The sequence below is a fragment of the Enhydra lutris genome, unplaced genomic scaffold (assembly GCF_002288905.1).
Source record: "Enhydra lutris kenyoni isolate GAN:26980312 unplaced genomic scaffold, ASM228890v2 scaffoldscaffold32, whole genome shotgun sequence".
NCBI classification, from domain to species: Eukaryota; Metazoa; Chordata; class Mammalia; order Carnivora; family Mustelidae; genus Enhydra; species Enhydra lutris.
This window is the reverse complement of record NW_019154116.1, coordinates 785,411-800,855: the sequence shown is the minus strand read 5'-3', so window position 1 is coordinate 800,855 and position 15,445 is coordinate 785,411. Positions and strand designations below refer to the sequence as shown.

General features: G+C 65.0%; 1 protein-coding gene across 2 annotated transcripts; it reads left to right on the top strand.

Annotated features, from left to right (window-relative positions):
• The first annotated feature begins 332 nt into the window (after positions 1-332).
• Positions 333-14,649, top strand: LOC111153428 (CLPTM1 like). Of its 2 annotated transcripts, none has more exons than XM_022512440.1 (17): positions 333-543; positions 827-927; positions 1,810-1,999; positions 3,324-3,469; positions 4,354-4,432; positions 6,558-6,675; positions 6,783-6,877; positions 7,683-7,767; positions 8,484-8,587; positions 9,980-10,045; positions 10,886-10,936; positions 11,543-11,625; positions 12,166-12,200; positions 12,766-12,821; positions 12,898-12,942; positions 13,597-13,712; positions 14,174-14,649. In XM_022512440.1, exons 1-17 carry the CDS (start codon positions 382-384, stop codon positions 14,256-14,258), a joined length of 1,617 nt encoding a protein of 538 aa, XP_022368148.1. In that variant the 5' UTR covers positions 333-381; the 3' UTR covers positions 14,259-14,649. The 2 variants fall into 2 exon arrangements, with proteins under 2 accessions (XP_022368148.1, XP_022368146.1); XM_022512438.1 differs by having other exon boundaries at positions 3,321-3,469.
• The last annotated feature ends 796 nt before the right edge of the window (positions 14,650-15,445 follow it).

Below are 15,445 nucleotides of genomic sequence, written 5' to 3'. Positions count from 1 at the left end.
GTCAGCAGCGTGCGACGCGCCCCTGACGCGAGCGTCCGTGCGTGACTGGCGTCGGTGGGACTGCGTTTCCCAGGGGGCCGCGCGGCACGCCCGCTTCCGGCGGACGGCAGGGGACCCGGAAGCGGCCGCCGGACGGCGAATCCTGGGGCGACAGGTCGGCCGGAGAGCGGCAGGAGCATGCGGGGCGGCCGGCGGCCCGCGGCGCGCGGCGCGTTCGTTCTCACGCGGCGGTGGTGGCGGCGGCGCGCGGCGGCTCTCGCGTGAGCGGCGGCGGCCGGAGCACCCGGCAGCGCGCCGGGGAGGCGGCGGGGCCCGCGGCTGCGAGGCGGGCCGGGCGGGGCCAAGGTGGGCGCCGCGCTCGGCCCGGGGGGCGGCGGCGCCATGTGGAGCGGCCGCAGCTCCTTCACCAGCCTGGTGGTGGGCGTGTTCGTGGTGTACGTGGCGCACACCTGCTGGGTCATGTACGGCATCGTCCACACGCGGCCGTGCACCGGCGGCGGCGGCTGCATCCGGCCCTACCTGGCGCGGCGGCCGAAGCTGCAGGTGAGCGCGGGCGGCCGGCGCGACCCTGGCGGGGAGGGCCCTTCCCGCCAGCGCGCCCCGCGGGTGGTGCCTGCTCTGGGCTCCTGCTGCCGGCGCCGCCCCCGCCCCCGTCTCCCCGGAAGGCGCGGGAGCCGCCGCGCCGTGGGCGGAGACCCGGGGGGCTGCTCGCGGGGGAGCGAAGCGTCCCGGTTTGGGGGCGGTCGGGGCGCGTCCCCCGGGGTCGCTTCTGGACGCGCGTTTCCCTTCGGGCTTTGCCGCCGACGGCCCGCGCGTGTCCCCGCAGCTCAGCGTGTACACCGCCACCCGGTCCAGCCTCGGGGCCGAAAACAACGTGGACCTGGTCCTCAACGTGGAGGACTTCGACGTGGAGTCCAAGTTCGAGAGGTGGGCGTGCGCCGCGCGGCGGCCGTTGCTGGCCGGGACGCGTGCGGAGCGGGAGGCCGCGCGTGGCGGGGCTGCCGGGAAGCCGCGATGCCCCGCGCCCCGCTGCGGCGGGTGTTTGCTGCGCTCCTGGTGAGCCGGGTCGGGCCCTGCTCGGCGCCGGCCCTCGGGAAGCCGCTTGCGCCGCAGTCCGCTGTGGCTCCGGAGCGGGGCTTCTGAGGTGGGGCCAGCGGGGCGAGCGGAGGCGGCGTATCCCTTCGCAGCTGCTGGGTCCCCTGTGCGGGGGAAGACGGTTCTGTAGGAAATTAAAGGACGTAACTGCGGATGAGGTGATGTAGGCGTTCGGGTTCCTACGTGGCTTTAAGAAGCGTACTGACCTTACAGCTCCGGTTTTTAAGATCTGGGCAAGCGCAGTTTGGAAAGCTCTTGCTGGTCAGGAGTCCGGTTTCTTCCTCTGAGGTGTCTGGGAGGCATCAGACAGGGCAGCAGGACTCTGGGACGTGCTGGCGGGAAGGTCCTCGGGTCAGCCCGCCCGGGGAAGAGCCGTGGGAGTCCGTGCAAGGGGCAGGGGAAGCGATGAGCCTGGGGTCGGCCTCAGCCTGCCTGGCCACGGTCGGCATGACCGAGGCCAGGAACTAAGTTCTCTGAGCGCCAGGAGACGGAGGCAGGAACGGCAGGTGCGTTCAGTGTTGCGCAGAGCCGCCGGCGTCTGCAGGGACCAGCCTGGGAAAGCCGGCACTTGGGGTTTCCGCTCTAGTGCTTCTGAGCTAGAGTTAGTTCGGAGCAGCAGGACTTATGAGGACACTTGGGGTAGCCTGTCCCGTGTGTGTATGTGGGTGAGCTAACATGGACACCGTTGGAAAACAGTCCTTTCTTTTGTTTTAGGACAGTTAATGTCTCTGTACCAAAGAAAACGAGGAACAACGGGACGCTGTACGCCTACATATTCCTGCATCATGCCGGCATCTTGCCGTGGCATGACGGGAAGCAGGTGCACCTGGTGAGCCCTCTGACCACCTACATGGTCCCCAAACCGGAAGAGGTCAATCTGCTCACCGGGGAATCTGCCGCCCAGGTGAGTGTCTGCGTGATGTCACCGGCCAGTCGAAGCCTGCGCTGTCCCCTGGGAACACACATTCACGTGTTGCTACTTGTGTGGCTTCTGTCTGGAGCTGCAGTGACCCCTGGAAAGTGAAGCAGGTTGATGTAACGGGCGTGACAGCTGAACCGCTTGCCGTGGGGTGCGGACGGCTTTCATCCCAAGTTAGTTGCATGTGGTTCAGGTGATCCAGGGTTAGGTTCCTTCTCAGGCCGCGGACCCTCTCAAGCTCCGGGGAGCGTCTGTGCTCCCCAGCCAGGCGTGGGGGCGTGTCTTCTGTGAAGGTCACCACAAGTGTCCCTTGCCGCTGGGAGGCTCTGCCCGGCTGTAGGGCAGGACGCCTCTTTGGTCTTTACTTTGTTCACAGTCGTGAAATGGGGACTTGTGTGGGATTCATTTTTGTATTCGTAGAAAAGTTCGCGTACGAGGAAACTGGAATTCTCTTAGATGGTTACTTACGAAGCTGTGGGTAAAGCAGAGGCACATTGGTATGTGAGTCTGTGTGGAGCAGAACATAAGATCATTTGTACACGGACACGTGGCTTTCCAGGAAGCATCTGTGAGCCCACCCCGCATGGGATCCCCTTGGAAAGACCCCTTCCGCTCCTTTCTCTTGGGGACAGTTTGGCCCGGCTTCTCGCGGCTTTCGTGGGGCATCGACGAGTTGGTGGATCTTAGGGGTGTGAAGGAGTCTGTGGGGTGTGCAAGAGCTACATAAGCATTCGCTGTTAGTGTTACTTGAAAATGGCTTATAAGAGAAGTTACCGTAGCTGAACCACTTTGTCTGTTTAGGTGGGAGGTTCACGAGATGATCCTGGAACACAGAATGTGTCAGTTAGATCTGGAAGATTTCCCTGGCAGTCCTAGCTGCTGCGCTGAACATAGCTCTGTCTAGGACTGACGCCCAGTCCCAGCATCTGTCCTCCAGACGACTTGACAAACGTGGTCAGGGAGCTGAGTCTCGGTGCCAGCGGCAGGGCTGCGAGTTGAGCGCCCACACCGCCTTGCAGCTGGCCTGGGACTCACCCTTCTCAGAACCCCCAGGGAGCAGGCCAGGCTGAAGGCCTGAAGCAGGAGTTGGTGGTGCGCAGTAGGGACCCTTTGGCTTGTGTTGGGGGAAGGGAGAGAGGCTGTCACTCTGGTGGAGCTGGCAGGTGTGGGGGCCCCACACTCTGCCAGGCACTGCTCCCTGCTCGTGCTGTGTCAGGATGTGGTCCTGGGTCCCCAGACCGGGCCCAGGGACGTCCCCTCCCCTCCAGCACCGGGCTTTTCCTGCTGAGTCATTCCTTTCACGTAGCAGCAGCTGGAAGCCGAGAAGAAGCCACTGAGTGCCCTGGACGAGCCTGTTTCTCACTGGAGACCGAGACTGACCCTGAATGTGATGGTGGAGGACTTCGTCTTCGACGGCGCCTCCTTGCCTGCCGACGTGCATCGGTACATGAAGATGTAAGTGCCACTGGTCCCGTCGGGGAGGGGGAGCAGTGCTCTGTGGGCTGGCGTGGAGGGTGGGGGACGCCTGTGGGAGTGTGGCCCCGCAGACCCCAGAAATAGATAGACCACACAGCCTCCCTGAGCACCCCCGCGATAAGAGCCCAGAGGGGTCTGCAGTGCTGCCTGCAGCGCCCCAGACCCTGTCCCCCCACTTGGGAGTCCTCGGTACTCCTCTGTTAGCGCTCTGTGTTTTGCTTTGACCGGACTCGTTTATGTGAACTGAGAATCGGCCTTTAGGTCGTTCTGGGGCCATCACGAGGCGAGCACGAGTGTTGAAATCGCTTGAGCAACTTAGACCGTCCTGCACGTTAACTAAGATCTGATATCGATGGCCATGCGGCTCCTAGGAACAGCTGTGACGAGGCTTCTTTTCCTGATTCACGTGTCAGGAGTAACTGTGGTGTTGTCACAAGACTTTTCTGTTTTTTTAAAAGTTAAATTTTATTATTGAATGTACAAAACAGTTGCGTGATTAGACATGTAAAAGGTATAAAAGGGTCATGAAAAGCCTCCTGCCTCCTCCCCAGGTGCAGACAGCAGCTGGGTTTTATTTCCATTTTCTCACTGCATCCCTGGGCCCTCCCGGTCCGGGCATACATGGGCTTGTCGCTCTCCATCGGCCTGGGTGGTGTCCCGCTCTGTGGCCCCTGGGGTTTTCCTCTATGGCTGTGACCAGGGAAGAGCATCTGATTAGATCCCCCTGCTTCCATGGGGAAGCTATGTCCGGGGGTCGTGTGACCAGAGGCCCATGGAGCCGTGGTGGGGTTTCTCTGGGGTACATCCAGCGTCTGCACTCTCTCTCGTTCCTCTGACGGTGACTCTGGAAACTGCTCCACCAGGATCCAGCTGGGGAACACGGTGCACTACCTGCCCATCCTGTTCATTGACCAACTTAGCAACCGGGTGAAGGACCTCATGGTAAGCGCTTCTCCCCTGGCCCTGCCAGAACTCACCCCGGCCCTGCCAGAACTCACCCGCGTGTCCCTGACTTGGCGGGGGCTGCTCTGGGGTCCCGTGCCCTCCGGTGAAAGGAACTGGGAAGGTTCTGTGTGGCGGGCACATAGGGCCTATGGGAGAGCCAAGTGTCGCTCAGAACAGCTCACGCATGTTGCTCCGTTGAACCCCAGTCGTTCGGCTCGCAGGTGCAGAGTGCCTTAGGGCGGGCCCTGAGCCAGCTGCTCCCTTCAGGGCTGGCCCCACGTGTTGTCACCATCCACCATGGAGCCTTTGGCCTCCCCCCACCCGCCAGGACAGCCCTGGGCAGGGCTGAGCTCACGGATAGAAGGGAACGCACACCCTGCCGGCCGGGGCAGATCGGGGGTTCCGTGAAACACAGCTGATTTGGGAGCAATAATGACCACTTGACGGGTGTCATGGAAGGTCCCATACTTGCACCAGGCTCGGTGTGGATCACTGCACAGACGGTCTGACGCCTTCTCCCTGGCCTGTGGAGGTGTGTCTGTGGTCTGTGTCTTGGGGGTTATTGAGGTCACAGGTGGCCTCTCCAGTCTCCCTGGGCAGCTGGACTGGCCACCCTGCCCTGTGGCTCGTGGACACATCAGTGTTACTTGTGGACGTGCAACAACGGGCTGTGTGCATGGCCCCGCTGGAGTCCATGCTCCTGAGACCAGGGCGTGGAGAGCTCAGGTGCTCAGGGGTGCACAGCAGGGAGCAGGAAAAGAGGCACCTGACCTGGGGCTCCCCCGCTCTCTGGCCCCTGCCCCAGCTCTACTGCCACCTGCTGGCCAAGGAGCTCAGACGTGGCCTTCACTCTGCACTGTTAACCCTGACCCTCGGGGTCCGCACTTCCCTCTGGTGGCCGACCACATCTGCGGGGCCTGTGGGCCAGAGCGGGCAGTCCGCCCCCCCCCCCCCCCCGCTGCCTCCCAGAGTGTGCTGTGCGCTCTGTGCAAATCTGGGCCACGCCAGCCCCGCCGGAGCGCGCATTCGGTGCTCCCTGGCTCTGGGGCTGCCGTGCTCCGGGCTTGCCCAGGCCCAGGTGCTGTTCCGACAGGTAGGAGGGCAGTGGGGACGGGAGGCGGGAGGCTGTGGGGCAGCGTCTGCGGGCACCTGCGCTATCCCCATCGTCCTGTGGGCTTAGTGGCCTCGTGGGATGCAGAGCTGCTCCTCAGAGTCGAAAACATGCACACGGGCCACCAGTGCTTCTCGCTTCGCTGTCCTGCGACGTTAGTGCTTCGTCTCACGCAGCTGCCCGCCGGAAAGAACGCCATCTTTGCGGAATAGCCAGGTCACCGGGGCTTGGGCAGTGGCCCCCCAGGGTTTGGCCCTGGCCTGCGCCCACCTGCCCTCACGTGGGGCGCTCTCTCGGGGTGGGGTGGGCCGGCACCTGGTACCCGGGCTGCTGACCTCGTGCTCACCGCCAGGACTTTGCTCAGTGAGCAAGGGTCGCGTTCACATGGTGGTGTGGCTCGTGGTGCTCACATACTCGCCAGAGCCCTGGAGGAGTGGGGTCAGTGCCCCGCGTGCTGGGGCGCCTCCCCCCGTGGCAGTAGAGCCCCCCACGCGCCTCCAGACAGAGCGCGCTCCTCTCCGGCGCAGCCCCACCCGCTCCCGGCAGCTCGTCATAGCTGCACGCTGCTGGCTTGGGGCGCCGCCTTCCTCAGGCTCTCTGTTGTCCCCTGGATGGGCAGGCCCACCCGGCCATGCCGCCTGCACCCCAGTCTCTGTGGGGAGGCGTGGGGGCCCTGCCAGCCCGTGCCCAGCTCATCGGCAAGCGCGCGTTCCTGGTGCGTCTTGGTGCCCCCTCGCATCGAGGTGGCGGGGACAGAGGGATGAGCAGACCTGGGTTCCGAGGCACACGTGGGGTTTGGGTGGCTGAGGGGACGACGGCTTGTCACTCAGAGAAGCTCCGAGCGCTCAGAGAGGACGAGGTGGGAGCCGCCAGCTCAGAGGGTAGACCGTCGCTCCTCGGGGCCGGGGCGCTAAGCGGGGGCTTCTGCCGCATGGGACGGGTGCGCGGCGGTGGTGGGCGGGCGGGCTCCGGCAGTGGGAGGGACGCGCGCTCACGGCCGCGCTCCTGCAGGTCATCAACCGCTCCAGCACGGAGCTGCCGCTCACCGTGGCCTACGACAAGATCTCGCTGGGGCGGCTGCGCTTCTGGATCCACATGCAGGACGCCGTGTACTCCCTGCAGCAGTTCGGTGAGCGGCGCCCGGGGCGGGGAGCCCTGGCGCGTCCCTGCGGCTGGGGTGTCGCAGACCTCACGCACCAACTTGCTCAGCCCGCGTCGCGTTCCCTCTTCCCTCAGGATTTTCAGAGAAAGACGCAGATGAAGTCAAAGGAATTTTCGTCGACACCAACTTGTACTTCCTAGCTCTGACCTTCTTCGTCGCGGCGTTTCACGTGAGCGGTCACGGGGCTAGTGGCTCTGCGGGCGCCGTCGGCCTCAGGCCAGGCTCTGTGCGGCCTGTGGGCCCGAGAGGTGGAGGCCGCCCTGCCCTCAAACCCCACCCCAGGGGGCGGGTGTCTGGACCCGGGTCCCTGACCCCCTGAAGGACTTGGGTTTTGTCTGCTGGTCTTGGAGCCATTTTGGGAAGAAAGGAACCCAAAGTCTGTGAGGTTCGCGGAGGACTCCACGATGCGAGCGCTCTGTTACGTCATTCTGGCGCCCTGATTTTAACGCCCGAGGACTAATCCTTGCACAGAATCCCTCTTCACGCAAGGAGCGTCCCAGCCGATAGAGGGGAGCTGACCCCCACGCGCCAGCAGTGCTGGACCGGAGAGCAGGCAGGGCGGGGGTGGGCGAGGCCGGAGTCGGCATGGGAGCCCTACCGCATCCGGTCCCAGCGGCCAGGCTGCAGCTTTGCAGAACTGAGCTGGGGAGCCGTGGTTTGTCTAAGGTCAGGGTCTGCGAGCGCTCGTGTGCTTCCGAGGCGGGCAGTGCCTACCCCTGCGCTCCAGGTCAGAGCCACGGGACCCAGCGAGGGCAGTAGGGAGACGTCCCCGCGGGCGTGCAGCTCACGATTGCAGTCATACGCCCCGCAGTTCTGGCGGGCTGGATGGGACACAAGTCCGCGGGCTTCTGTGGCGCCTGGCATGCATCTGGCTGTGTCGTTGGGACCCGGGTCGGGTCGTACCCGCAGTCCCTGGGTGGAGGGCAGCCTCGGAGCAGGGCGAGGCGTGCATTGCCGTGCTCCTTTCTTTACAGCTTCTGTTTGATTTTCTGGCGTTTAAAAACGACATCAGCTTCTGGAAGAAAAAGAAGAGCATGATAGGAATGTCCACCAAAGCAGGTGGGTGCTCTCGGGCTTCCGGCCGCTGCCGGGGCCCGTCCTGCGGTTGGTAAAGACGGGCGTTGAAGGCTCGTCTTGGAACGTGAGGTGTGGCGTTGTCTCTGACAGCCACCAGCTGGGGACCCTGCGCCCTAGCGGTGCTGGGGGAGGGTCATGTCCGGATCACACAGCGCGTCTGGTAGGCCTGTGACCTTGGGGGGCAATGGAGGCTGCACGCCAGGGCCTGCCTCAGCTGTGACAGACGCTGGGTCTCAGAGTGCGCTGGTGTGCGGCCGTGGGGCACGGACCTCAAACAGGAGACAGCTCGTTCCTCCGGCCGCAACGGCATGCCCAGGGCGGGGCTCTGCTGCTGGGGGGACCCCGTGTCGTCCGTGTCTCAGATTGTTCTGTCCTGTTCTCTGGTGTCCTCCAAGTGGACGGGGGCCCCCACTAAGTCCTCCTGCCCCTCTGGCCCTTCCTGGGGAGCGGAGGGCGGACAGCAGGTGCTGTGGGACCCCAGGTCCCCAGGTCATGCCCGCGTCCCCCCGGTGGCGCCCCGGCGGGCGTGGCTCTGCTGCTTCAGTGGGCAGCGCTGAGGAAGCAGCAGGGTGTTGTCAGTGAACACTGACGGGGTGTGGGGTGCATGGGGCTGACGTGGGGACTGCGGGAACCCGGGAGGCGGGGTGTGAATGGGGCAGGGCCAGCCCCTCAGCACGGCCCCCGCCCCCCGCCCCCAGTGCTCTGGCGCTGCTTCAGCACGGTGGTCATCTTCCTGTTCCTGCTGGACGAGCAGACGAGCCTGCTGGTGCTGGTCCCCGCGGGCATCGGCGCTGCCATCGAGGTGAGTTGTGCGGCAGTGCTTGGTCCTGCTCTCGGCTCCGCGCTGAGCTGACACCCAGGGGTGTGGGAGGGGGGTGCCCTCCACCAGCGGGGCAGGGCGGAGCGGCCACTGCGGGCCCCAAAAAGCACCCGCCCATCACAGCCGTCTGCCGGGCGTGTTTGGCGCGTTGGGTGCAGAGCCACCAGCTTGCGCTGTGCTGGCTAGTGGAGGAGCCAAGTGTGGGACGAGGCGTCCAGGAGCGCAGCCCTGGTGTTGTGGGGCTCAGGAGAGGGGTCCTGGGGGGTGGGCGGCTTGGGGCCAGGCCGTGAGGACGGTGATGGGGCTGGGACATGGGGTCAGCGGAGGAGGTGGTAGGCCCATGCCGCTGCCCGACGGCGCATGGGAGAAGAACGAGGCAGGGACTCAGCCGCTGCAGGGGAGCGGGGGTGGCAGGAGGGAAGACTGGCGCCCCGACGGGTCCTTGGTCTCGTGTCTGTCGGAAGTAGGGGACCGCCAGCCGAGGAGCCGGGGTAGGTTACGCGCTGACCACGAGTCTTGTAGATGCCTGGGAGGAAGGACCAGTGTGTGTGGTGCCGGAGTGCGTGATCTGTAGTGAGCCCGAACGGGACTGCGTGCCTTCCTGCAGGGCTCTGGCGGGAAGGGGAGGTGGCGGAGAAACGGAGCGGCGGTGTCCGCCCTCAGCCAGCGCAGCTTCAAGGACGCGTATCGTCCCCTCCCCCAGAGGCCTGTTGCTAGCGCGTGTTTTTCTTAAGGCTCCGTGTAAGCCTGCCTGCCGGCGGGTGAGAGTCTTCACGGCTTGTGTTGTGAGCAGTGCCTGCTTCTGAGGGACGGTTACAGGCCAGGACATCCTCCTCTGGCCTCCAGTGCCGCCCTGTCCCCGCTGTGCTCCTGTGCCCCTGCCCGCGGGTGCTGGCCCATGTGGCGGTCAGGTCAGAGATGGCGCTTGGTCCACCCATCAGGGACCGAGGGTGGGGACCCTCCCATGGCCACCTGTCACCGTGTGGAGCCCAGCTCGGGAGCAGCTGTGCTGCGCTGGTCGCCCCTCAGTGGGGTGGTGAGAAGGGGTGGGTCCCCCAGAGACCGGAAATGGCAGAACTTGGGGCAGAGGCTTGGGGCCTCCAAGGGCTAACCAGGAGGAAGGTGCCGGGGAAGCAGGGGCAGGCAGGGTGGGCGGGGACGGGGCTCGGCCGCAGGAGGATGGCCGTGCAGAGAGGAGGTGGGGGTGTCCGCGTGGGCAGACGGACCTGATGGTTGGGCGTGTGGGCTGTGAGGTCCGTCGGGCTGGGCTAGAGGGGCCAAGCAGGCAGTCACGACGGCCCCTCAGCTTCCCGCGGCATATTCCGGGGACTCCTTGGTCCCAGAGCCTGAACGTCTGCTCCTCTTCTCCGTCAGCTGTGGAAGGTGAAGAAGGCCTTGAAGATGACCGTGCTCTGGCGAGGCCTGAGACCCAGATTCCAGGTGGGGCTTCTACCTTTGAGACCGCGCCGCCCCCCCGCCCCGGCCGCCCCCTCCCGCCACACGCCAGTCAGCCCGCTCGCCTGGCCTAGAGCGCCTCCCACGCATCTCCTGGCGGCGCTCCGGTCAGATGCCCCCCTCCAGCCAGGGATCCCTTGGGCGCGAGGCTCCAGGTAGCCCCCAGCAGATGAGCACGTGGGCGAGAGGCTCCAGGTAGCCCCCAGCAGATGAGCGCGTGGGCGAGAGGCTCCAGGTAGTCCCCAGCAGATGAGCGCGTGGGCGAGAGGCTCCAGGTAGCCCCCAGCAGATGAGCGCGTGGGCGCAGCTGGTGGAGGCCAGGGCTGCTGCAGCGTGCCGTTCCCCGGGCAGGGCTGGACCCAGGTGGACTCCCTGCTGGGGACGGAGCGTGGACAGCGCTGACAGTCTGACAGGCCTGACGAGGGCTGGGGGTCGCGGTCGGTCTGAGGGTCTTTCGCACACTCTGCTTTTGCTGCCCTGATGGACCCGTTCAGGAGAACTTGGGGTTCACAGCTCCTCAGCTCTCTGAGTCGTGAACCATCAAGGACGGGGAACTAGGCGGGAGCACGAGGTCCGTCCTGTTCCCTTGGTGAGGGGCATGCTAGTGGGCGTGCTCCTGCCACACATAGCACTCGCTATGGCCCTTGGGGACCTCTTTGGGTTCTGGGTGGCTCTGGGGCACGGGGGATGTGACCAGAGCCTGGAGACATTTGGCTGGCGGTCGCCACCGGGGTGCACCTGCCCATCTGTATGTGGCCGTCCCTGTGTGGCTCGGGCTTGCCCGGAGTCAGGTGACTGACGGGACCGTGTTGGGTTTTGTGACAGTTTGGCACTTACAGTGAGTCGGAGAGGAAGACGGAGGAGTATGACACTCAGGTAGGCAGCGAGGGTGGGGCTGGGGCCCACTGGAGCCCGAGGGGGACACACCTGCGGCTTAGGCTTTCTGACTTGGGGAGGGAGGCTTGGGGCTTTGCGTCCCGGGCCTGGCAGGGAATCTGTGCCGAGGTGTCCCCAGTGGTTCGTGCGGGGGCTGTGATCCCACGTTGTGTTGCTGAGACTCTGGCAAGCCCTGCACGTGGGGATCCCTGTCCTGAGGCCGGCGGCCCCCGCACTGCTGTGGATGTGCTTCCTGCGTGGGGACCATGGCCCGCTCTGCTTCCTTGGTGCCTTTTTGCCCTCGGCCATGCCGGGATCCCAGTGTAGCTCTAGACACGCAGCAGGACAAGCCCCGGGATGCGCGGCACGCAGCTCGCAGGGGGTCTCTGCATCTTCGTCTCCGGCAGCTGTTCCTTTGGCCTCTGGGGGCTGGTGGGCTGCCTTCTGCCCGCGCCCCGTCTGGCCTTGCTCCTGGTGGTGTATTCCCGGCACCCGCCATCCCAGCACCGTGCGCGCTCGCAGCCTGAAGCCGGGGTCGCTCGCTCTTCGTGCTTGTCTTTTCCCGTCACGCGGGGGAAGCTCACGGAGGTGGCCTGTTCCCGGCAGGCCATGAAGTACTTGTCTTACCTGCTCTACCCTCTGTGCGTCGGGGGCGCCATCTACTCCTTGCTCAACGTCAAGTATAAGAGGTAGGACGGTGCCCAGCCCCGCGCTGCTGCATGTCTGCCTGGGGGCACCCCTCGGCTTCTGGCCCAACCCGGCCCGCCTCTGTGCCCCGCGCCCCCTGCAGTGTGGACAGGGGCAGGGCCTCGCCCAGGGGACCTTAGTCTGCAGTGAGGGCGCCGAGGCCGTCGTGCAGGGCCCTGGGTGTCCGTGGCCCTGGTGTCTGGGACAAGGGTGGATGCATCCGGACAAGGGGAAGCCGGGTCAGGCAGCGTGGCCCCCGAGCGCAGACGCAGCCCTGACGGCTGGACCCCAGCTGTGGTCTTTGTGCTGCTGGGAGCTCTGACAGAGAATCCCGCCAGTGTGGGTCTCTGGCCGCCACCCGGCACTTGTGTTCCAGGGATAGGACTAGCCGCGCGGGTGCCTGGAGCGGCACCGTTTCGTGCCGGGTGTTTGTGACGTGGTTTCCACAACTGTGCTGCCAGCTGGCGGGACGGGCACGGCGGGCAGGGGTGGGGCGCGGGCTGACGGCGGGGCGCGGGCTGACGGCGCTCTTCCCCTTCCAGCTGGTACTCTTGGCTCATCAACAGCTTCGTTAACGGTGAGTCATGGGCCTCGGTCCCGCCCACAGTGTTTGAGCAGCTCCTCTTGGCTCTGCACGTGCCCATGCGGTTTGAGGTCGTGCGGGCAGGACCTTTGCTGCCTCCCGGGCTCCATTTGGGGGCCTCCAGATGCCTGATGTGTTTGTGGGAGCCCCACTCGGGCCACTCCAGCCGCAGAACCCCAAGCTGTGCGTTTCCTCTGCGCAAGAACAGCTCCGGGCCGCGGGGAACAGCCCTGTGTGCACCCGTTTCCCGAGGGCAGGCCCCAGAGCACAGTACACCGCCTGGCCCTTGAGCCCTGTGCCCAGGCTGGGTCCACATCTTGGGAGGGGTGGGTGGGCCGGCCCTACCCAGCCCGGGCTCTCTGGGCAGCGGAGGGCCGGAGCCCGTCTGCACAGACCCTGTGATGGGCTCCTGCTGTGTGGGCAGGGCCTGCGGCGGGCCGCGGAGGGCGCAGGAGGGGCTGCCGTCGCACGGCCCGTGGGCTAGGACTGTGGTTGGTCCACGGGGCATCAGCTCTCCTGCCCGGACGCTGCGCCGTTGCAGCCCACGTCTGTCTCGCAGGGGTGTACGCATTCGGCTTCCTGTTCATGCTGCCTCAGCTGTTCGTGAACTACAAGGTAAGCCTCGGCCCGTGAGCGCCCCGCGTCTCCTATGCGGCCGGCTGCTGACCTGCCGCGTCTTTCCTGTCCCCAGATGAAGTCAGTGGCGCACCTGCCCTGGAAGGCCTTCACCTATAAGGTCAGTGTCCTGCTGGGTGGCACTTCACGGGGGGGGGGTCCTTTGAGCCGTGTGGGCCATGGTGGTGACTCGAGGACAGTGGTTCTCTGACCATCCTCCCAGCCGAAGCCGTTTTCTTTAATCAGAGCCACGTTTCTTTTGGCAATACGCACCAGAGTGCAGACCCCACCTGCCCCCAGGGGCCCCATCCTCAGACGCGTCCAGCTGCCGTGGGGTCGTCCTGGCAGGATGCATCCCACGCGGTGGCGCTTGGGACCATGTGGCCTCCCGAGCGTGTCATGCGGTTTTCAGGGGAGGCGGGCTCCAGCTCTGTGGCTCCAGATGCCGGGGGACCACAACCAGTTGTGAGGAGCGGGCACTCTGCCACGTGCCCAGCCCGTGTTTGCGGGGCAGCCCTCACAGGCCTTGCCGTCCTGCCGTCTGGGGAGACCTGGGCACCCCGGGCCACAGGGTCGGCTCCCCTGGCGTCCAGTGTCCTCCTGCACTTGCCCGTTCTCTGCCTTTGTGGTGTCGCTGGGACACCCGCGGTCTCACGTGGTGTCTGCCGAGCGGCGCTCTGCCATCTTTGCTGGGGGTGGACGGGGCCGTGCATGGGGCGGGGGTCTTCGGGAGCGACTGACGGCCGCGCTCCTTCCTTCCCCGTCCGGCGTACAGGCCTTCAACACCTTCATCGACGACGTCTTTGCCTTCATCATCACCATGCCCACGTCCCACCGGCTGGCGTGCTTCAGGGACGACGTGGTGTTCCTCGTGTACCTTTACCAGCGATGGTGAGTGCGGGGGCGCCCGTGCTGCTGGCCCCCCGGGGCAGGAGACCGTGTGCGCGGGGAGACCAGCCTTACTTCCGGGCTGAGACGAGCTGGTCTACGTACTACCGTGTGGGTCCGGCTGGCCGTGTGTCCCATGGTGTAACAGCACCTCTCCTGGACACCTGCCGTGCGCAGCTGAGCACAGAGTGGGACGCCACCCTGGGCTGTGTGCCTGGCCGGGCAGGGCTGGGGCCCCTGGGGACAGTGCCCCCACCTGTCTCTGCTTCAGCTCAGCTGCCCTGGGCCCCCAATGGTCCTCGAGCACAGAGCTCCATCCTGATTGTAAAAACGCACATACGACAACAGGTGGGCATGAGGGAACCCCTGAATCTTTTTCCTGTGGCAGCAGGGCTCACTGGGTCCTCCTTGCCGGGGTCGAGCGCCTCCAGATGGCAGAGCCCAAGGGCATCTTGTCCTTGTAGGCTTTATCCCGTGGATAAGAGCAGGGTGAACGAGTTCGGGGAGTCATATGAGGAGAAGCCATCGCGGAAGGCCCACGCCGAATGAGTCACCACCCAGGCCACGTGGGGTCGGCCACCGCACGGCAGAGCTGGGTTGTTGGCTGAGTATTTTGGATGCTTCTGGTGAAATTCCCGGATGTTCCATCTTCTGCATTGCCAAAACCCGAATGTTTCCTGTCACCTCCCAACTTGTTTCATGTTGTCATGGAGAGGGGCCCCGGCGGGGACACCCACCCCGCACCAGGCTCTGACCGTGGGCAGCACAGCGCCGGGGCCGGGGGGCAGCGCGTGGGGCCTGCGAGCACTCCAGTGGCTGTTCAGATCCATTCCTTAGAGACTGGGATCAAATGGCTTTCTTTCTTTTGGTTTAAAATTGACTATTTTAAAAGCTTAATGTACGTATGTTTCTATTTTAAAATAAATTTCTCTGGCTGTAACGTTTTCTGGGCCTGGGATGACGGGGGTGGGGGGCATCTAAGTGGCTTCACTCCTGTTCTCGGAAACGTGCGTGCGGTGGGGGTTCACGTGGCAAATTTAAAGGCTTCCTCTCGAGCTCTCACATCACAAACCTTTCTACGTACCTGGTGTTGAATTGGCCACCAATTTGGCCAATGTTGAATTGTTGTCACATGGCCACCACTGGCCTGACAGATGGCGTTTTTTTAGGAGTGCCCCAGGTCAGGGCGGATGAGCGGAGTGGCGTGGCAGGGCAGGAAGCGAAGGCAGGCGCGTGCTCTGTGCGGTTACCCTTGAGGCTCTGCCCTCGCAACGGGCACACGCAGCTGCTGTCACCGTTTGGGGCTGTGCCCAGCATCTGCCGTGGGGCTGGCTTCGAATTCCAACTTTCGCTGTGGACTCGGGTCCTGCTGTGTCCACACCGGCGATGCTGAGCTCCTCCCAGGGCAGAAGGTGGAGCTGACTGCTGTCTGCAGGAGGCCCAGCGTCGGGAGCACACGGGCCTCCCACCTGTCCCCACTCACGCTGACTGTGCGCTGCCGCCGCAGCCCGTTCACAGTGGAAACCGCAGTGTGTGCCTCTCGGGAGTCTGCAGCTCCCAGCCGGGTGTGTGAGCTGAGCAGGACGGGCAGTTCAAGTGACCCTCATTCATTTCCAGCCTGGGAGGGGCAGCGGCAGGGGTCCCTGCAGGTCCCGGGACGGCACCGCTGACTGGCTTCCCATACAGACACATCTCGTCTGCCAGTCTCCAGCTTCCGTGTGGGCAGGTGGGTCCCA